This window comes from Dromiciops gliroides, chromosome 2 (assembly GCF_019393635.1).
Source record: "Dromiciops gliroides isolate mDroGli1 chromosome 2, mDroGli1.pri, whole genome shotgun sequence".
NCBI lineage: Eukaryota > Metazoa > Chordata > Mammalia > Microbiotheria > Microbiotheriidae > Dromiciops > Dromiciops gliroides.
In genome coordinates this window covers 401983526-402007093 of record NC_057862.1, presented here as the reverse complement: position 1 = coordinate 402007093, position 23568 = coordinate 401983526, and the positions used below count along the sequence as shown (strand labels likewise).

The following is a 23568-nucleotide window of genomic DNA, read 5'->3' as shown; positions in this document are numbered from 1 at the left end:
TGACTCTTGTTGATTGTCATCAAGATCAAATTATATTTGATATACATATGGTTTATGAGTGAAGAGGGAGGTATAAAATAAAATCTGGGCAAATTTATTATTACAGAGATTTAAAGTAAAAAATAATGTTAGTGTTTCAAGGGGTAAGATTTGGTTATCTGGAAAATTCACCGATATGAAACAGTTCATTTGTTCAATGGTGCTAGATATCTGTCCCTGAGAGAGAAATGCAGGCTTTGAGGATTTTTTTTGGTGGTAACTTCAATAGAGAAAGAAATGACATGGGGCTTAGGACATATCGAGGAATTAAGGGACTATTAAAGTTTAAACTGGCCAACTAGATATAAGGAGGGACACACCTAAGAAGTAAGGGAGATAAGACCATTAGGTGTGGCTACTACGTGGGGTGGCACCAGGGGACAGAGATAACTCCAGAGGTCAAGACCACCACCATTCATTCAAGCTTTTCCCACCCCACCCCCAAAAGGAACTTTCCATTGTCAGGTGGTCATCCCATCTATCCTCTATAAAAGCTTTTGCCATTCTTCTGTTCAGGGAGGAGAATGTTTTTCAGCCAGCTCCTTCCCTTGAGAAGTCTTTGAATTCCCTCTTGTTCACTTTCTCTAGAACTCAAATAAAAAAACATTTTATTCTAACTGGCCTGTGTTCGAGGGTTGTAATTCTTTACAGAGGATTACCTAAGGAGCCCCACCACCTATTTCTCCCATGACAGAAAGATGTACAGACAAAGCCCATACATTCAGCTGAGATATTCAGGGTCAGGAGAGGCTTTTAGGTTTATAAGCCTATATTTTTTAGAAATTGAAAGAGACCTTAGAGGTCACCAAGTTCAAACTCCCCATTTTACAGATGAAAAAGCTGAGACTTCAGAGAGGTTAAATGACTTGCCCAAGGTAACATAAGTAATAAGTAAAAGAGCCAGAATTTTAACCTAGGTCCATAAATTCTTGCTATCTTTCTACTGTACCACTGCTACTTCTCCAGGTAAGATCTATTCATAAATAAAATTATGTTTCTGTATATAGATTTTAACACTCAGAAAGGTTAGGAATCTGTTCCAGTTTTAGGTTTATACACAAATTTTATTCATTAACAACCTTTGTTGAACACTGACTAGGTGCTGTGAATTAAAAGAAGTCCTTGTCTTCAAAGAGCTTGTGGCCTAGAATATGACTATCTGATATGTATCAATAAGAAATTTATTCTTGGCAATGTTCACAAAAGCCGACTCCCATTTTTGTAAGAACCCTTCTAATCTTGTTAAGTGCTAATACAAAAAAGCAGCTTTGCCAGAGCTTTAGGATAATACTATATGTAACATGGCTACTTTATATAGCATATTAACACATCTTTTACCAAATGAATTAAGACAGTCATAGAATTATAGATGAAGATCTGGAAGGTACCTTGGAGGTAATCTAACCACCTTATGTTACAGATGAAGAAACTGATTCCCAGAGAGGCTGACTGATTTGTCTAAGCTTATATTGGTAGTTTTACTCAACCATTACTTTCATTTTGTTTTTCTTCTTACCCATCTTCTAGAATTTAGATAGTTGGATTTTAGTGTTTTGTGCCCTTTATGCAGGTTTGCTAGGAGCTTATTCAGAGTGAGGGAAGGGGCATGGTTTATTTTGTTTCTTACTAAGTTTCCCAATCAGTTTCAAAAAGGCCATACTCAGGGATTTGTGGTAGTGAAGGATAATTAAACATCTGACTACATCAGAGTTATAAACCTGAAAAGTGAAATTTACTTTTAGAAAAACAATGATTATTGTAACATCATGTAGAAAACACTCCATTTTCTAATAATGATAATCTTACCTGATAATCTTTATTAATTTTATGCTGCATGATTAGCATATTTCTTGTCTTTTCTAGTTCTTGCACTGTTTCTGCATGTGTTGCCTGAAGCTCTCGAATTGATTTTTCTAGGTCCTTATTAATGTCACCATCAACTTTCTCTAGAAAGGAAAGATGCCCATTTTTCTGCTCTTTTCTAGACTAGAAGGAAAAGGTTTTTAATTTAAATTAATTCAACAAAAACATATTATAAACCTGTTAAGAACCTGGAACTGTGCTAGGTAGTGCTAATACAAAGATAAACATGAAAGTCACTGCTCAAAAGTACTTTATATTCTATTCAGAGAAGGAAACATTATATGCACATGTGACAACAACAACAGCAAGAACTAAAAATAACTAACATTTATTTGTTCTTTCTATGTTGCAGGTCCTATGTTGTGCTGAGTGCCTTCTTACAATTATTAACTCATTTGATCTTCACAACAACTATGAGATGTAGGTGCTCTTATTATCCCCATTTTACAGATGAGGAAAATGAGACAGACAGAGGGTAAGTGACTTGCTCAGGATCACACTAATCTAGTAAGGGCCTGTGGCTGGTTTTGAACTCAGGTCTTCCTCATTTCAGGTTCATTTCTCCGTTAACTGAGCCTTCTACTTGCCTTATGGAAGAGTGAGTGGACTTTCAAACATTTCTGATGAAAGGACCAAAGCTGAGTAAGAACTTGAAATACAAAAATAAGAGTCTTGAGAAATCTTGAAAGTGAATTTTTTTGAACTAGAGAAGTTATACGATAATGTCATGCTAACCTTTTTTTTAATTAAAAAAAATTTAAAAAATTTTTTTCATGCTAACCTTTTAATGGAGAGAGAAGAAACATGTTCCTTCTGAACTCTGGTATCATCATAGAGTACTGAAGGAATTAATTAAGAACAAAGAGGTCCTATGGAAGGGTTGGGTCTGCTCTGAGAGTCTGAGGAGGACAAAGAGAAGGGAAGGTAAAAGGAAGAATACACAAGTGTAGAAAGAAGGAGGAAGAGGGTGGAACTACCTATTTCTCATAATTCATGAAAAGAGTAATACACAAGCAAGGAAGAAGGGTTGGAGGAAGCCAAAGATCAGTTGGTGGTTTCAGAAAAATTTGTATGAACGGATGCAGAATGTAGTGAACAGAATCAGAACAATTTATACAAGAGTACTATAAAAATCACTAACTTTCTATCTATATATCTTTTAGACATGGCCAATATGGAAATAAGTTTTACCTGACTATACGTATCTGTAAAAGAGCTTTTGCTTTTCTTTTGTTCTCAAAAGGAGAACAGAGGTGGGAGGGAATAAAGGCAGACTGTTTTAAAATTGAAAAATGTGTAACTTAATTTTTTAAAAGACATGGAGGCAGAAGATGGAATATCCTATATGGGAAACAGCAAGAAGTCTGGTTTGGCTAGAATGTAATGTGAGGGGGAGAAATCGTGAAAGGTTGAATAAAGGGTTTGCAATTCTAAAGGCAATAGGGAACCAATGGAATTCTTGTGGAAAATATATTGGAGAAGAGAGCCTTGAAGCAAGGACACCAATTAGGAGGTTATTGCAACAGTTCAGACTAGAAGTAAGGAAGTCCTGAACTAAGGGGTGGTTGGCTGTGTGAGTATAAAGAAAGGAATGCAAAAAGTGTGTTGGTTTTCAACAAACTTTTGTAACTGATTGAATGAGGAGGGTGAGAGAGAGGGAAGAGTTGTGAAGGGCTTTCAGTATGTGTACTTGGGGGACTGGAAGGATGGTGGCACCTATGACAGAAAAGGGAAGGCATTGGGTTTTTGAGAGAAGGCTGTCTGTTTCAGACATGCTGAATTTGAGTTGTCCATGGAACATTAAGGTAGGGAAGACTAGCAGGCACTTGGTAATGTGAGACTGATACTTAGGGTAGAGGTATGGACTAGACATGTAGATTTGGGAGTCAACTGCATAGAGAAAATAACTGAAGCCATGGGAAGTAATGAGATCACCAACAGAAAATGTAGGAAGTGGAAAGAAGGCCCAGGAAAGAAACATGGAGTATATTCCAGAATAAGAGGAAGGGCAAAGGATGATGATATCAAAAAGAGGAGGGAACAGTTTGATAGAAGTAGCACCATGAAAGAATACTGTCCTGAAAATCTAGGAAGAAAATATCCATGAGGAAGTAGTTTTCAATAGTGTCAAACACATTGCAGAGAGATCAGAAAGGATGAAAACTAAGAAAAGGTTACTGAATTTAGTATTACGATATCACTGGTAATTTTGAAGACAACAGTTTTAATTGAGTGGTAAGGTTAAAAGCTAGATTGCAAGGGGTTAAGATGTGAGCAAGACGAAAAGAAGTAAAAGTAATAGGTGTAGATAACTTTTCTAGAAGTCTGGCTGTGAAAAGAGAAGTAACAGGATGATAATTTGGTTGGGGAGTTAGGGTCAAATGAAGGATCTTTTTTAAAAAGAATGGTGGAGATTTGGGCATATTTGTAGACAGCAGGGAAGGAATCAGTAGGTGAAGAAAAACTGAAGGTAGCAAGAGGGCAATGCTTAAAGGGGCAAGCTCCTTGAGGAAATGGGAAAGAATGGATTCCAGGGGGGAGCTAGGTGGTGCAGTGGATAGAGCACTGGCCCTGGATTCAGGAGGACCTGAGTTCAAATACGGCCTCAGACACTTAACACTTACTAGCTGTGTGACCCTGGGCAAGTAACTTAACCCTCATTGCCTCACCAAAAAAAAAAAAAGAGAGAGAGAGAAGTCCATCCACTCAAATTTCAACCCCTATCTCACTGCCAGAGAATAGAACAAAATAGTGGAATGTTGGGAATAGAGGGAAGTGACCTCACAGAAACAGGGTTAAACTGGGAAAACAGAGAGGAAAAGAGTGATTGGAAGCTGCAGTAGGAACAAAGAATAGGTTTAGGAAAGGTAAGGCACAAGGAGAGATAGAAGGATAGGAAGTTATGGTCACATGCAGAAATCTCAGTGTTTCAGATCATGGAGATGGAATAATTGTGGGTAAAAAATCACAAATATAACTATCCTTATATGAGACTGAGTTAGAATGAAGGTAAAAGTTATGGGAATTGAGGAACAGAAAAGTTAAGGTGGCCATTCAAATGTACAATGAAGTCTTTAAGTATAAGGATAGGCATTTTTATGGTAGAGATGATGATTGTTATGTGGCTGATTCTAATCCAGTGCCCTCTTAGTTCAGGTTCAACATTGGGAAGAAAATATGAGTCACTGAACAAAGGAGACTTAATTTGTCTGAACATGGTAAGGACAGAAAGCAAAGATACAGTGGTTCTTAGCTTTTCTGAACTCACCTCCTTGTCTCCATCTATAAACATTAATCTATCTGGTCAGTATGACATCAGGGAATAGTGACTTGCATGGTCTCAGGCACTCACTAAGTCTGGGTGAAACCAACTACATAAGGCTGGTATGTTTTATGCTCCAAGACCAAAAAACTGCATCAGGGAAGCTGGAACCAATCAGGTTTTGGGGGGAAATAGGAGGGGAGGAAGTGAGGGAGGTTATATCAGGAAAATGCTGTTCCAGTCACAAAAACTTGAGAAAAGAGGGAAAATGAGCTGTAGGCTGGTAGACTATGTGCCATCAAGATCTTGACAGGGTGACACAGGGTTTGGTATTTTTTTGTTTTGTTTTGTTTTTTGCAGGGCAATGAGGGTTAAGTGACTTGCCCAGGGTCACACAGCAAGTTAAGTGTCAAGTATCTGAGGCCAGATTTGAACTCAGGGAGTCCTGAATTCAGGGCCAGTGCTTTATCCACTGCGCCACCTAGTTGCCCCATGTATAGGGTTTTTTTTTACACATACACACATCCATACACTATTCTTCCCCACACAAATATATATCAAGATACACCCTGTATGTATAGAGTGAGATCTATCTATCTATCTCACCCTATTTTTCAGGGTGTATCTTGGAAAGGTTATATATTTAAATAAATATCTATATGTCCATGCATATCTATATCTATCTATCTATCTATCTATCTATCTATCTATCTATCTATCTATCTATCTATCTATCTATCTATCTATCTGGATCAAATGAATATCAAAGACAAAGTCATGGAGGTAAAGGGAAAGTCTAGAAATGGCAGTGGGTAGCGAGGAATATGCTTACTCCTCCTTTTACCCCAGTATTTCATAGGGCATGAGAGAAAGTGTATCTAGTACTTGAAGAGGGTGGCCAGAGATGCAAAATCTTCTGAGGAGAGCCATATTTTTATGACTTAAGAAATACGGAGGGTTTATGAGTATAGGAATTCTCATAAAAAACAGCAGTTAGTTGGTAATAGAGATTCCAGAAGACACAGTGGAAGAAAAGAGCAGAACAGGGAGTCATATAAGAGGAAGGGAATTTTCACATAAACAGATTTCAACTCTGACTCATGGAGATTTGGAAATGGAGAGCTTGCTAGACATGACAGTAGGCTGTCAAACCATTCTCAATAAGTAATGGCAGCTGTGCCCCAGATCCCAAGTTGGATATTGATTTCTTATTAGAAAATGGTTTGTAAATTTAAAATAATATAGAAGCTATATTAAGGGGGGGGCAGCTAGATGGCACAGTGAATAAAGCACTAGCCCTTGATTCAGGAGGACCTGAGTTCAAATTCAACTTGACACTTACTACCTGTATGACCCTGGGCAAGTCACTTAACCCTCATAGCCCCATCCCCACCCCCCAAAAAGCTACATTAAATAGTCTAAACATGGAAATTAGATAAAGACTGCATAAAAAATATTTTCTTTCCTCCATAAGGATTAAAGTAATCATGGTATGAAAAAATACCTAAATAGATATTTTAAATCATTATAGCAAAGGCAGCAATATTACATTTCTTAGTAACATCAGAAAATTAAATTTTAAAATCTATTTTCATTTTTTATCTGATTAATATATTTAGTATAATGCTTATAATTATCTGAAAGAAATATATTTTTCTTTGGCCCTTTTAAAAATAATCACGTAACCTAGGGGGCGGCTAGGTGGCGCAGTGGATAAAGCACCAGCCCTGGATTCAGGAGTACCTGAGTTCAAATCTGGCCTCAGACACTTGACACTTACTAGCTGTGTGACCCTGGGCAAGTCACTTAACCCCCATTGCCCCGCAAAAAAAAAAAAAAAATATCACGTAACCTAATCAAGACACCTATAATATTTGTTACTCAATATATTGTTTAAGCTGACAGTGGTGAACCAATGAATTCCTTTTAAAATTTGCAAACTTTGACTCAATTTATTTACTAGGTTGAAAACAATTCCACCTATGGTAACAAATTTCTAAGAAAAATGATTGGTTTGCAAGCTGAGATTAAATGACAGGAAAAGCACCTTATTATGTAAATTAGGAAATTAGAGAAAAATGAAGAAACTAATTAAAAACACCAAGGCAAACACCAAGAATGTCAATATATATATAAATTCAGAATGTTACCTTTATAAGCAAGAGGGCTTCACTGAATTCAGTCACATCAACTTCACTCTCCTGCAATACATTTATTAAGGAAAAGAACACTATGAGATGTTAATGAATAACAGACAGGCATTCCAAATACAAGAAGACATCCTCACAAAATGATGGCTGCCTGATATCATAAATTCATAAACTGAGCAATATCTTTTCATTGTAGTGCTTTATCTGTAAAACATAATGATCTTTTATATAATATATAAATAAAAATTTTTTTTGCAGGGCAGTGAGAGTTAAGTGACTTGCCCAGGGTCACACAGCTAGTAAGTGTCAAGTGTCTAAGGCTCGATTTGAACTCAGGTCCTTCTGAATCCAGGACTGGTGCTTTATCCACTGCACCACCCAGCTGCCCCAGATCTTATATTTTTGAAGCAAATAAAAATTCACCTTGCTGAAAAACTTCATGCGATTTTTAAGTTCATCAAGCTGTTGCTTATGTTCCAGATATCGTAATTGTAGTTCTTTATTCTCTTGAGTAAGTTTTTCTGTTTGATCTTGAAAATAAAAAAAGATGTCATAAAAAACTAAAACACAAAGTTCAATTTGAGAAATTATTTCAAATGAAATTTCCAAACCCTGAAACAATCAAATTCTAGCTAATATATTTTAGCTAGGAAACTGATGTAACAAGGTAACTAAGGTAATATTAAAACTAGACAAAGGCACCAGGGGAATAATGAGCAAACTAACACCATATTACAAACCAAAGGTATTATTCTCTTGGCTAGAAACACTTTCGATAAGAGTTTATATCATATTTATACACATACATGTGTATGTATATATGTAAATATAAAAGACATATTATATGTATATATGTGTCCATGTATGTATATACACATACATACACACACACACATACATACATATTCACACATATATAGGGAAATCAAGGCCTCTGGCACTTCAAAGTTACGTTTGTTTTAAAATATCTAAGAAAACATTATACTAAATCTAAGTGTTACTTACTTATTGTGGTTCCTGAAAGACATGAAACAAAGTGGTGGGGATTTTTTAGAAATTTTTTAATTAGTTTCTTCATTTTTCTCTAATTTCCTAATTTACATAATAAAGTCATTATCTGGAATTAAAAAATAAGGTGCTTTTCCTGTCATTTAATCTCAGCTTGCAAACCAATCATTTTTCTTAGAAATTTGTTACCATAGGTGGAATTGTTTTCAACCTAGTAATACAGACAAATGTTAAGCTAAAGTCCTGGTCATATATACAGAGTTTGTTAAGTAGAGCACGTGATTAGGGCTGTTTTTCCAACAACAGCAATAGGTTACATTAGTCTATCCCAATTGACTTGCCAAGCTACCCTGATAACCAACAGCATGTATTTACAGGTAAGTAGATTGTAGCATGAAAACAAACTGAGGTAATAGGACCTTAAAGGGCTTAAATCTTGAATTCCTTAATTCACATCTAAAGCAAGCCCAGGTATTTATTCCTCTGTAATATTTTTAAAATTAACCTCATTCTGAAATAAGAACTGAATCAATAAATAAAACGAGGAGCTGGTTTTATGAAAAAAAATTAAGTAGATGAACCATTGATTAATTTGATTAAAAGAAAGAAACCCACATTTACCAGTATCAAAAATGAAAAGGGTGAATTCACCACCAATGAAGATGAAATAGAAGCAATTAGTAGGAGCTATTTTGTCCAATTATGTGTCAATAAATCTAACAATCTAAATGAAATGGATAAATATTTACAAAAATATAAATTGACCAGACTAACAGAAGAGGAAATAGAATACTTAAATAACCTTATCTTAGAAAAAGAAATTGAAGCCAACAATGAACTCCCTAGGCAAAAAAATACGCAGGAACAGATAAATTAACAAGTGAACTCTACCAAACATTTAAAGATCAATTAATTACAATACTATATAAACTATTTGGAAAAAGAGGTTAAGAAGGAATCCTACAAATTCCTTTTATGACATATAGTTCTGATACCTAAACCAGGAAGAGCAAACAGAGAGAAAGAAAACTATAGACCAATTTCCTGAATGCATATTGATGAAAAAAATTTTAAATAAAATGGTAAGAAAGGAGATTACAGTAAGATGTCACAAAGATCATACACCGTGACTAGGTAGAATTTATAGCAGCAATCTAGGGCTGGTATTAGGAAAACTATCAGCATAATTAGTCATATCAATTACAAAACCAACAAAAATGATATGATTGTAGATGCAAAAAAAAGCTGTTTTCAAATACAATACTCATTCCTATTTTTTAAAAACCCACAAATAAACCACAAGAAAGTATAGGAATAAGTGGAAATTTTTTTTACAATGATAAGTAATGCCTATTTAAAACCACCAGTAAGCATCATCTGTAATAGGGATAAGCTAGAAGCCTTTCCAATAAGATCAGGGTGAAACAAGGATGTTATTAAATCCTGTACTAGAAAAGAAATTGAAGGAATTAGAATAGACAATGAGAAAATAAAACTATCACTCTTTGCAGAGGCTATGATGGTATACCTACAGAATCAACTAAAACACTAGTTGGAATAATGAACAACTTCAGCAAAATTACAGAATATAAAATAAACCCACATAAATCATCAGCATTTCTATATATGGCCAACAAAATCCAGTAGCAGGAGATGAAAAGAGAAATTCCATTTAAAATAACTGTAGACAATATAAAATACTTGGGAGTCTACTGCCAGGACAAAACCAGAACTATATAAAAACAAAACACTTTTTATATAAAAACTGGAGAAATATTACTTGCTTACAGGTAGGCTGAGCATATATAATAAAAATAACAATTTTATCTAAATTAATTTACTTATTTAGTGATATACCAAACTACCAAAAATTACTTTCTAGAAGAAAAAATAACAAAATTCATCCAGAAGAACAATAGGTCAAGAATATCAAGAGAATCAATAAAAAATGTGAAAGAAGGTAGCCCCGCCAGATCAGATTTCAAACTGTATTACAAATTGGTAATCATTGGAACAATCTGGGACTGGCTAAGAAATAGAATGTTGGATTGGTGGAATAGATTAGGTCCACAAAATCCAGTAGCAAATGACCATAGTAATCTAGTGTTTAATTATTGCAAAGATCCAAGCTTCAGAGACAAGATCTCACTATTTGACAAAAACTGGAAAACAATTTGGCTGAAACTAGGTATAGACCAACAAGTCACAGTATCTATCAGCATAAAATAAAAATGGGTACATGATTTAAACAAGGGGTGACATCATAAGTAAATTAGAGGAGCATGGAATATTTTACTTGTCAGATCTATGTATGAGGAAAGAACTTTTGACCAAACAAAAGATAGAGAGCATTACAAGATTTTAAATGGATAATTTTGATTACATTAAATTTAAAAGTTTTTGCACAAACAAAAGCAACGTAGCCAAGATTAGAAGGAAAGCAGAAAACTGGATTTTTTTTTTGCAAGTTTCTTTGATAATGGTTGTTAGAACTGAGTCAAATTTATAATATCATGAGTCATTTTCCAGTCGGTAAATGGCCAAAGGATATAAACAGGCAGTTTTCAGAAGAAATCAAAGTTATCTATAGTCATATGATAAATGCTCTAAATCACTACTGATTGTTGTTTTAGTCATTTTTCAGTTGTGTCCATCTCTTTGTGATCTATTTGTGGTTTTCTTGGCAAAGATACAGTGCTTTGCATTTCCTTGTCCAGCTCATTTTACAGATGAGGAAACTCAGGATAAGAGACCTGCCCAGAATCACACAGCTAGTAAGTATTTGAGGCCAGATTTAAACTCAGGAAGAGAAGTCTTCCTGAATCTGGGATCAGCATCCTATCCACTGTGCTGCTCAGCTTCCCCAAGCTTCCCACTATTGATTAGAGAAATGCAAATTAAAACAACCCTGTGGTATTCCCTCACACCTATCAGATTGGCTAATATGACAGAAAAAGGAAAATGATAAATGTTGGAGATATGGGAAAATCGGGACACTAATAAACTGCTGGTGGAGCTGTGGACTGATCCAACCATTCTGGAGAGCAATTTGGAACTATGCCCCAAGGGTGATAAAATTGTGTAAATAAACCCCTTGACCCAGCAATACCACTACTGGGTCTATATCTCAGAGATAAAAGGAAAAGGAAAATGGCCTATATGTATGAAACTATTTATAGTGTTCTTTCTGTTGTAGCATAATATAGTGATGGAATACTACTGTGCTACAAAAATGGCAAGCAGGATGCTTTTAGAAAAAACTGGGAAGACTTATATGAACTGATGCAAAGTAAAGTGAGCAGAACCAAGAGAACACTGCACGCAGTAACAGCAAAAATTGTACAATGATTAACCGAATGACTTAGCTATTCTCAGCAAAACAGTGATCTAAGAGAATTCTAAAGGACTTTATGATAAAAAATGCTATCCACATCCAGATGGAATCTGAATGCAGGATTGACACATACTTTCCACCCCCCCCCCACTTTATTTATCTATTCGCTCACTCATTTATTTATTTAGGTCTGTGTTTTCTTTTACAACATGGCTAATATGGAAATATATTTTGCATTGCTTACATTTCTAATCTATAACAAATTGCTTGCCTTTTCAATGAGGGGGAAAGACAGAAAGGGAGGGTGAGAATTTGGAATGCAAAATTAAAAAAAATTATGTTAAATGTTATGAATGTTAAAAACTTATTGCATGTAATTGGAAAAAATGTAAAAAAAACATTAAAATTTAACATAGTTCTTAATGCTATTTCTATTTGGCAAGGTTTCATTTTGGTAATCACAGCTGATCTTTGCCAGGCTCTCTAACAACTATTATTCCTTGGAATCCTTTTAAAGTGCTTCAGCCTATTTCATCTTTGTCTATTTGTTTGTATCTATTTAGGATGGACACCTGATCTGCTTGGCCAGCTACATGGCACACAGGATAGAGCATTGGGATGGGAATCAGGAAGACTTATCTTCCTTAGTTAAAAGCCGATCTCAGATACCTACTAACTGTGTGACCCTGGGCAAATCACTTAACCCTGTTTGCCTCAGTTCCTCATCTGTAAAATGAGCTAGAGAAGGAAATAGTAAACTACTTTAGTATCTTTGCCAAGAAAACTCCAAATGGGGTAAAATAGAGTCTGACATGATTGAAACAACTCAATAACAAATAATGACTTGAACTGTTTTAGTTTTACGGAGCTCAGAACTCCAGAGTTCAAGTCTCCCCAGTAGTAGGGATTACAGCTCTACCTTGCCTGGCAGCCAATTTCTTCCTATTATACTTAATTTATATTCATTTTACCTTATTTGCTATTATAAATACAACAAAAATATTTACTTAGATTAATTTTACACATAAATGTGAGTCTAGACAATTTTGATGATTTTTGCTGTTTCAATCGCTTCTTTCAATTTCTTTGGTTCTGATATCAAGCCAGTATCTAAAAAAAAATTAAATCAATTAATTAACATAAGAAATGTACCAGTAGTAATTAGTATGAGTTATTAAGCATTTCTATCTGGTTAAATTCCACCAAAGCTTTATTCGTGTCTTAACCTGACACAGAGGTGATTCTGGGTTCCTGAGGGGGAAAAAAAACGGTTTGGAAGTTTCTCTCAAGATGAAAAAGCTTCAAATATAGTTTTGGTAACAGGTTGTATCTACTATTCCTGGATTAGTATAGCTAAGTACAGAGAGACTTATCATCAGAAAGCTGGACAGTAAACGACGACTTCTTCCCTTGTTTTCTCAATTCAAGCATTGTCTTCTATATGAAGCCTTTCCTGATCTCCTGAGTTTCTAGTGTCCTTCTTCCCTCCCATAATTATCTTGAATATATTCTGCATATTCTCATTTAAATATGTGTTGTCTCCCCAGTCGATATAAGCTCCCTGAGATAAAGGACCGTTTCATTTCTGTGTGTGTTTATAGTGCCTGGCACATAGTAGTGCTTAATCAATGTTTAATTAATTGATTAATGAAGCAGAAAAAAAATACAAAATTACATTCAGATCTGTGATATCTCTTGCTGCTTCTTGTAGTGATGGTGAAATAGCAGAAAAGCATGCAAAAGTAATATGAATTACACAGTTTTTAGACCATTTACAAATATTAACTTGTAGCTCTTTTTTTTTTTTAAAGTGAGGCAGTTGGGGTTAAATGACTTGCCCAGAGTCACACAGCTAGTAAGTGTTAAGTGTTTAAGGCTGGATTTGAACTCAGGTACTCCTGAATCCAGGGCTGGTGCTCTATCCACTATGCCACCTAGCTGCCCCTAACTTGTAGCTCTTAATACAATAATTTCATCTGTTGACAAACTGGAGCACTACTACAGGAGTTGAACCTATATCAGCATTCTTACTATAAATGATATCAGAAGACATTAAGAAGTTGTAGCTAAATGGAACAAAAGCTTACAGGTTTTTCTTGGAGAAGTTGAACTCTTGGAGAGTTGAACAAAGGATTTCATTTTGTCATGTCTACCCAAAGGCAACAAAAGAGATGCTATTTCCTGGGTCGTCTAATGACCTGCCTTGAGATGGCTCTGATTAGCACAAACAGATAACTATGTAGATGTTGTAGTTTGTGCTCTAACCTTTGTAGTAGAGATGAAAGGAGTAAAGAAATCCTAGGTAGAATCTGGCAAGGTATTCTAAAACAAGTCAACATATATTTTCATTCATGGTTACTTCAATGCAAAATTGAACAGAGAAACAACAAATACATTTGAAAACATGGTTCAAGGTTAAGAAATGAAAGAGGCCAAAGGCCTCTTTATATAACGTTGATATAATAAAAAATATTTTCCTTAAAAAGATGGTTGGAAGTTACTGGATGTGGTGAAAAATTAGTATCTTGACCAGTTGATAATTATGAATTAACTGATGAGGGAACTGCTTCTAAATCATCTACGTGGAATCATATTATCTAATGGTTAGAACAAAGTTTAAAATCAACACTAAATTAGAATAAAGGATAAAAATGAGATGTTGCATAGAATTACATCAGCTCTAACCATGTATAGTTAAACTATCTGTTTACTCTGAAAAGCAGACAAAAGACATTCACTGACTTTGACTATCATCACTGAGAAGTTTAACTATAAAACAATCAACCATAATTAACAGGTCAAAATAGCCTAGTGAGACACTATTGCTTTGCCGGGTGGAGGTGCCTGTTAAGCCAAGCGCAACACTGCCTTAGAAAAAAAACTAATTTCTAGAACACTATGGAAGACGGACAATGATGATTATAATTTACTCATAAGACAGCAAAAATCATAGAACTTTTCCATATCATCAACTTCTTCTTCTTCATCTTTTTTTTGTTTTTGTTTTTGGTGGGGCAATGGGGGTTAAGTGACTTGCCCAGGATCACACAGCTCATGTCAAGTGTCTGAGGTCGCATTTGAACTCAGGTCCTCCTGAATCCAAGGCTGGTGCTTTATCCATTGCACCACCTAGCTTCCCCCCGCCACCTCCTACCTCCCCATATCATCAACTCCTACAGGAGATGTTGATGCAATATCTACAATCATTTTTATGTGATGAGGGTACTTATATGTAGTGTGATTGAAGATGACTAAATGTGTCTCAAAAAATGTTTCTTGTTGCCTTTGGACACATAATAAAATCTACCAAATCATTTCTTTTCCTACCCAAGGAAAACCTGTGAATTAACCTTTTTTGCCTTCTGGTTTCATCTATAGCAAGAATGTCAAGATCAGGGGTTCTTAATTTTTGTGTGTGTCATGGACCTCTTGGCACACTAGTGAAGCCTATGAACTCTTCAAAATAATGTATTTGAATGCATAAAATAAAATACATAATCTTATAAAGGAAACCAATTCTATTGAAATACCATTTGTCTAACTATATATCTGTTTGTCTATCTACACACACAAAACAAAACCCACGTTCATAGATGACAGATTATGAACATTAGATCCTTGGTTTAGACTGATATGATTGATGTAATTCAGGTTTGCTGGTTGTATTCAATTGGACATTGAAGAAGAATCTCCCATTGCGAGTATTGACTGCTAAGGTAATGTTTATAGATGGTACCAAACGGTGTGATTCTTAGCACATTCTTCTACCACCTCCCCACCATTATTACTGAAATAAAAGCATACCAAAACATAGGGCTGAGGTCTATTTTGTACTTTTCTTTCTTTCGTGGATTGCCATGGCCACAGAATTCACAACCAAGTATCAATCCTCTTCATGCCTATTTAGGTTGGTCCTCAGAAAGCAGATACATAGTTAATTGTTAGACCTGTTCTTAAAATCTTCCTAGTATGGTAGAATCAGAAGTCAGAGCTTGTGTTCCCCTGGCATAGTCTTTTAGAATCCAGGGTCACCTCTATACCCTGATGAAGAAATCAAAGCATTATTCTTATATTGAAAAAAAGTCATTGCAGTTAGGAAAAGGAATTAAATGTGTAAGTTCTTAGCACTATGTATTTATTACTGATAAATAGGTTTTGAATATGTAACTATTAGAACTATAGTTATTTAATTTTATCATCTAATGATGTACATTCTCAATTAAGTGATTAAATCTTAAAACATTTCTCAAAGGTTTAAGGAACTAAATAAGCGAAACTTCAAGGAGAAATGAAAACTGTATAATTTTATGATAAATAAATGAATTATATCTAATTTCAAAAATAACAAAAAACCCCAACTCATAACCCAAATTATTGACGTATGGTAATTCCTCAGGAGAAATTGTGTGGTATAATCGATAAAGGGCTGGCCTTGAAGTCAGGACTTGGGTTCAAATTCTGCCTTTAATACATGGGCAAAGCTTTTTTATTTCCCTTTATAGTAGTAGTATGTGGGACAATTGCTGATGAATGGTCACGTGGCTATAAGTGTCAAGTGACTGGGATAACATTTGAACCGAGGTCCTCCTGGACACTGTTTAGATGATTCCAATTTTGTTGGCAACATCCAAAGCATCATAGTTTGGAGCCAGTCGGACATAGGCCTTCTTCTCTCCATCAGGCCTGATCAGTGTGTTGACCACGGCCACATTGATGTTATAAAGCTTCTTTACGGCTTGCTTAATCTGATGCTTGTTGGTCTTGACATCCACAATGAAGACAAGAGTGTTGTTGTCCTCTATCTTCTTCATAGCAGACTCAGTGGTCAAGGGATACTTAATGATGGCATAGTGGTCAAGCTTGTTTCTCCTCAGGGCACTTTTCCAAAGGTATTTGGGCTGCCTTCGAAGTCTTAGAGTCTTGGGTCGCTGGAAGGTAGGGGATGTTCAGATCTTCTTTTTGTGGCTGTGCACACCCTTCAATATTGCCTTCTTGGCCTTCAAGGTCTTGGCCTTGGCTTCCGTCTTGGAGGGAACAACTGCTTCCTTCTTTGCCTTTGGCGCCATCTTAAGGAAAAAGCTGGGCAAAGGTTTTAACCTCTTAGTACTTCAAGGCAACAGTCTGAAACTAGGTTATAGGGTTATCAATCTGAAGGGCTGAAAAAAATATCCTTATACAACTGTTTTTGTTTGTTTGTTTGTTTTGGTTAGGGAAAGGCTATTTAAGCATAGTCAGTGTGAATTAACATTTACTTGTAATTGTTAGTTCATTTCTAAGACTAAATGAGAAGCAACTAGTATTTGTCAGAGGTGGGATCTGAAACCAGGTCATCTTGTTTTTTGAGAATGGTCTTTAATGAAATGTATAGTTCTGCCTCATCTAGGTTAAACTTATATACACTTTTCTATGTTTTACTTTAATATTACAGAGTGGTAGAGAAAAAGCTTTTGAAAAAGGTGAATTCATGTCTACCAACCCCCCTAAAAAGCCTAGACATATTTTAATAAGAGAAAAGTATATATCTAAAAGCAAAAATTAGTATTATTTGCAACAGCAAAATAGATGCTTTCCACATTTATATAAACAAAACAGTAACCATTAAAATTACTTGGTATGGGGCAGCTGGGTGGCTCAGTGGATGAAGCAACAGTTGTAAATTCAGTAAGAACTGAGTTCAAATCCAGCCTCAGACACTTGACACTTACTAGCTGTGTGACCTTGGGCAAGTCATTTAACCCTCATTGACTTGCAAAAAACCCCAAAACAAAACAAAACAATTCAAAACAAACAAACAAACAAAACTACTTGGTACTAAAAAAACAACAACTACTTGGTACTGATTAAAATATAGAAAAGTACATAGAGCATTCTACATAACGCAGGAAGGAAAAATTCATTAATGTAACATTTGATAAACTGGATAGCATAAATGACATGCAGAAACCCCTAACTGTTAAGAACTAGTGGGAAAACTCTAAAGCAATTTGGCAGAAATTAGGTTTAGATCAGTATCTTACATAATATTTACAACAATAAGCTCAAAATGGGTATAAAACCTGATAAAAGTTCCCCATAAAAATTTAAAGATGAGATCAGTTACCTTTCATAATTATGGCTAGAGGAAGAATTTTGAACCATAGAAGTTTAGAGGAGATCACATAAGAAAAAAATGGATAAATTTTTAACTACATGAATCTGGGGGAAAAATGTGCACAAACAAAATCAATGAAGTTAGGTTAAAAAGAGAACTGTTTTAGACATCAAACCATGATATCAAATGTATGATAAGGGGCTGATATACAAAATATGTAGGAATTTGATACAAATATACAAATAAGTCCAATATCCATTCCACAATATGTAAATGGTCAAAGAAAATGAATAAATGATTCTTAAAAGAAAAACCCTAAACTCTTGATAACCATAAAAATATTGCTCAAAATTTTTACTAATAAGAGAGACAAGTCAAAATGACTCTGAAGTTTCACCTTATACCTAGAAAAGTAGAAAAAAAAAAAAGGAAAAAGTCAGAGCTGGAAGAGAAATAAATGGCAAGAAAGGTACATTAATTCACCATTGCTAGAGCCACATGTGATCTGGTCCAACCATTCTGGAATATAATTTAGAATTATGCAAGAGAAGTAATATTAATATTCACTAAACTATTCATATGTTTTGAGATAGTCAATCTACTATTTGTCATACATGCAAGGGGATTAAAGACAGTTGGTCCAATATACACTGTAATATTCACAACAGAACTCCTTTATGGGTTAATATAGGTGTTGGGGTGGTGGTGGCAAAGATCTGAAAACAAGCTAATCAATCAACAAGCAGATTAATAGATATAATTTTTGTGTTTTGCAAACTTTAAAGCACTATGTAAATGGTAGCCATTATTGTTATATATTAAGCATCCACTAGCAGCCAAGTATTGTGCCAGGTGTCAGAAATACAAAGAATAAAAGAAATCCCTACCTTCAAGGAATTTACAATCTTTCAAACAAAAGAGATGCCTACTGATTGGGGAATAACTAAACAAATGGTGGTATTACATGTAAATGAATATGGCTTTTCTGTAAGATCCAAGTGAAATATGAAGAATTCAGAAAATCATGGGAAGATTTCTATGAACATAGGCAGAATGAAGTATAGAGAATCAGGAAAATATCATATCACGACCATATGATAAACAATGTACATGACTATAACAAGGTAAATGAGAAACACAATAACAAAAAACCAGAACACTGTCTAATTATAATGATTAATGTTAAGCCTAGAGAGATGAGAAAATTAATTTCCTTCACTTCATGACAGGGGTAGTGGTAGGCGGAAGGGGAGTCTATGGGTTTGGAATATTTCATTTATTGCCAGAAACCATCAATGTTTTGGTTAATTTTTCCTAAAAATAAATCATATTCTTTCAGGGGACTGTTGGTGAGGTTCTATTCTGAAAGGTGAGACTAATGAAAATCCTAAATCATTAATTAAAATGAACTAAAAATTAAGACAAGATTTTATTTCAAAGAGATGGCAAAAGTCAATGTTGGGAAGAATGTGGCCACTCTTGGACATATGTTCCAAGGAAACCAATAACTAAAGAAAGGTCCAAAATTAATAAAAGATTCATCACAACACTCTCTTTAATCTAGCAAAACATTGGAAAGAAAGTAGGCAACCATAGCTGAAGAGTGGTATACAAATGTAATAGAAGATTGTTGTTAATAAGAAATGACAAATATTGGTAATTTGGAGAAACATAGGAAGACTTGCATGAATTGATGTGGAGTGAATAAAGTAGAACCAAAAGAAGAATATAAATAATTACAATTACACACATGAAAACACTAAAATTCTGCAAAATTTGAGTTACTACAAAGGCAAATCTTGGCCTAGAGAAAAGAGGAGGAAATGTACCTCCTTTCTTTCAATATCAAGATGGAGTTCTATGAGTATGGAATACTGTTTTATATACTGTCAAAGATGGTAACTTTATCATTTGGATTTTTATTAAATTGTCAGAGACAAGGGATATTGGGTAATGATTCTGATATATAAATGAGTTGTTAAGTGGGGAGCAAATGGAGATAAAACTGCTAGATTCTAGGCACCTGCCATTTTCTGGCTTGAATTTAATAACATCTCATAGTATTGTTTCATAGTAATAATGTATGTTCATCATGAAGATCAAGAGACATTTATATATCACATAAAGATTTATGAAGTGTTTTATGTGGTATTTCACTTGGTCTTCACCTATGGCATAGGTTTTGTCCTGCCACTGGACTTCAATGACTGGAAAGGAGAGTGAGGCTTATGACTTTGTGCAATTCAGTGTCACTTAAATCCAATTAACACTCAAGTCAAGACATCACCTGTGGCATCACTGGCCCTCTTCAAAAAAAAACCAAACAGGTACTACAGGTATTATTACCAGTTTTAAGATGAGGAAACTGAAGCAAATAGTACAATGACTTACTTAGGATCACATATTCAGTGTCACAAATCAATTTTTGAATTCTCTTTCATTTTATCAGTGAAAGATAGTGTAGACATTCAAGCAGCCTTGGAGTCTTGAATTTTCCAAATACAGGCACTATGACCATGGGTAAATCATTTATCTTCTAAGGGCCTTAAGAAGCTCTCTGAGAATATCAGGTGGAGAATATTTGCAGATATGCATTGGTGGATGAATGGTCCATGTTGGGAATTTCATTGAGGGTCAGGAACCTTCCACCCCAACTCTCATCAAAAGTTTATCAATTGTGCAATATTCTTTCACTGATATGCTTTAAATGGGGTATAGAAACCAAGAAATAATATGGGCTCTTAACATATATTTCTGAATTATTTTCTTTTGAATTTTATATTTACATATTTATAAAATTTCCCTTCTCACCACCGTTGCTAAAACATAGGTCCTATGTCTTTACAAGGATCTAAAAAGGAAGAAAATAAAGGTGCTGGTCTGTAGTATGCTGGATACACTCTGTGCAAAATGAAAAATAACTTTCTTACCTTATGATGTGAAGTAAGGCAGGTTAAGCAAAATGGCATTTTATTCAAAGAGATAACATTTCACTCTTTAAAAATTATGTTCTTCTACCAATACCATTAATAACCAGAGTCAGGAGAACAATCCAACTAAACAATTTTCAGAGTTCCTTTGTGCTAATATCGTCAGCTGTGATCAATATAGCCATATGCATTATGTTGAATTATGCATTTTAGCTAAAGATAGAAAGGACTTTCAAAAGCAGACCTTTAAACACATGCAGTTAATTTAAGCATTAGCCAAATGCAAACTGCATTTACATATCCGTTCTCCCACCATATTCACACAATCTGAAACTAATTTGTACCTTGAATAAAGAGGTGAGTAGTCTCTAAAAATAATTTGCTAGTTATATGAACAACCACAAAAAGATGAGGAAACATCTTCTGGCAAAGAACACTTGCTACATGAAAAGGTATATGTGTGATGGAACTTCAAAGCAAAAGAAAAAAATCAAACAATTTCAAAGCCTTTAATACAAACAAGAATTTTTTAAATATGAAAGGGCTGAGGCAGTGTATGTTGTAGAAAGAGTCATAAGACCTAGATCTGAAACACTTTCTAGTCCACTGACCATAGTTTAGTCACTTAGCATGTCAATTTCTTTATCTGAAAAATTAGGATAATAATGCATGTACTATCCATCTCTAGAAAGAATGCACTTTATAAATCTTAAAGAGTCATGCTGGTAAAATATATAAGCACACTATATAAATATGAGCAAAGTGAACAGAACATGGAATTAATTTGAAGTTCCTTGGTTAGTACTTTTTCAAATAAATGGTCACAGTAAAGAGGATTTTTATTAATATTTTCCTTAAATAAACAAAAACACACATTCTCAGAACTGCAAACTTAAGTTATGTCCAAATAAGACTACTTTTGCATAACGACTGTTCCATGATCAAAGAATCAAAGTTTTAGAGCTGGAAGAGACATTAGAAGTCATTTTATTCAACCTCTCAATTGTGCAGATGAGAAGACAGGCTCAGAGAAGATAAGGGACTTCCCAAGGATCACACAGCATTTAGAATTTTAAACCAGGTCCTTCTGACTCCAAGTCCATCATCTATCCACTATACTGTGCTCCCTCTTTTCATGAAGCATAATGGCAGAAAAATAAAAATGAATGGAGAAGGAACAGAAGATTAAAATTATTTAGCAATTGTAGCACTTAGAAACTGAGCACAGCACTTTATATTTAACCTACAATTTTGAGTATGTAATAAAAATAGTGAAAGTTGAAACTCCATTACATTAAAACCTCTTATCAGATATTTTTGTCAGAAAATACAATTTCAGAACTGTACAAGGGGAAGTATTGTTCCTTCTACTTATTTTGAGCCCAATAAGTGAAATTCTAGCTTTTAATCATGACAAGTAGGGCATCAGAGAAAGCTAGTGGGGAAGAGAAAAAGGTGATTTCCATTCCTTTGCATTCCAAAATGCGGTTGCTTGTATCTACTTCATGAAAAGAAAGGAAAAAAGTGGAAAATATTTCTGTTTCATTATACTAATTTATCAAGGACTCATTGAACTCTCTGTGGAGCAATACTATTTTTAGATCCATATGAATGAACCAATAACAATGTTAATGTTATACTTCAGTCACGATCTTTTGTAGGAAGTTTATATACACAGTCATCATCACCATCATTAATGAACAAATATGGTGGTGATTGGCAACCTAAGTCAATATAGAGTGTGCTGCAGGGAAAAATGATAAGTGTACTTTTCACTATCATATAAATAACATTTTTAAATAATTTCATATAATTCAATTACAAGTATCCAGGAGGAGCACCTTCATTTTCATAGTGTTGGTATCTCAAGTAGATCATCCAATAGATGCAATATTACATGTAAGCCACTTCATTTCTTGCCATTTGACGGTGGAAAAGGCCTCAGTGATGATGCAGTAACTTTATCATTTAGATCTTATGTTACTTTTGTGAGTCAGGAAGGGTGGGTTCTGACAAAATCATATTAATACAAGACTAAATTTGAATAATAATTATAGGAGCTACAAAATATAATCAACTGTAAACTTTCTGTACAAATTCACAATTTATCTAAATCAGCAGGTGTAGTAATGTGTATAAGTTAGTCTTACTTGTATAGTTAAGAATTCCTTAATGCTCATTATCATTTGTCACTTAATAAAAAGAGCTTAAAAGTAGAATGCCATATAATTTGGGGTAGAATAAAAATGTGTATACTATCTGTGTTTGTGTTTTATGTCCCCTGATTAGAATATAAATTCCTTGAGGGTAAGGACTATGTCATTTTTAATCTTTGCATTACAAATGCTAAGCATAATGCCTTGAATGCTCTTTAATATTTTGATACATGGGTATTCCTTTCATTGATAAATACTGCAACTCATGCATACTCTCATCCTATAAAACTTGACCATCAACTCCCATGAATTCTTCACAGTGGGTACAAGTTGGGGGCCTAGATCTCTTGATGGTACGTGAATTCCAAAGGAGCGTGTAAGCTATCCATCAGTTACTCCTCATGCTTGCTTCATGAGCAGGCCCCCCCCCTTTTGTTTTGTTATACATTTCTTTGATGACATCTTCTAAACCACTTCACTTATAAGGTATCATTGTATACTCATGCTCACCATGTACCTCTTCATTGCCTTCTGGGTGACCTTCAACACTTAATTCTTCAGAGACTGTAGTAATCCATGGCTCACAGTCATATTGCATCACCAGAATAATACTTTTAAGAAGAATGGGTGAACTTTTTTCTCATGAAGAAGCTTGAAGTCATTAAAAAGAATTCAATTTGTCAAAAGCAATTCAACCCACTCTCCTGCAGCTGTTCACATCAAGGCTCAGTTCAT

General features: G+C 34.7%; 1 protein-coding gene and 1 pseudogene across 4 annotated transcripts in view; both read right to left on the bottom strand.

Annotated features, from left to right (window-relative positions):
* Positions 1-23568, bottom strand: part of RPGRIP1L (RPGRIP1 like) — a 131618-nt gene that overhangs the window by 67027 nt on the left and 41023 nt on the right. For 2 of the 4 annotated variants that reach the window (XM_043988469.1, XM_043988468.1), the window contains exons 12-15: positions 8320-8331; positions 7738-7844; positions 7315-7365; positions 1846-2025 (exon numbers count right to left, since the gene is read on the bottom strand). In XM_043988469.1, coding sequence (XP_043844404.1) covers positions 1846-2025; positions 7315-7365; positions 7738-7844; positions 8320-8331 — 350 coding nt within the window. The remainder of the gene's footprint in view (positions 1-1845; positions 2026-7314; positions 7366-7737; positions 7845-8319; positions 8332-23568) is intronic. The other 2 variants (XM_043988472.1, XM_043988471.1) reach the window with 1 other exon arrangement.
* Positions 16255-16722, bottom strand: LOC122743501 (annotated as a pseudogene).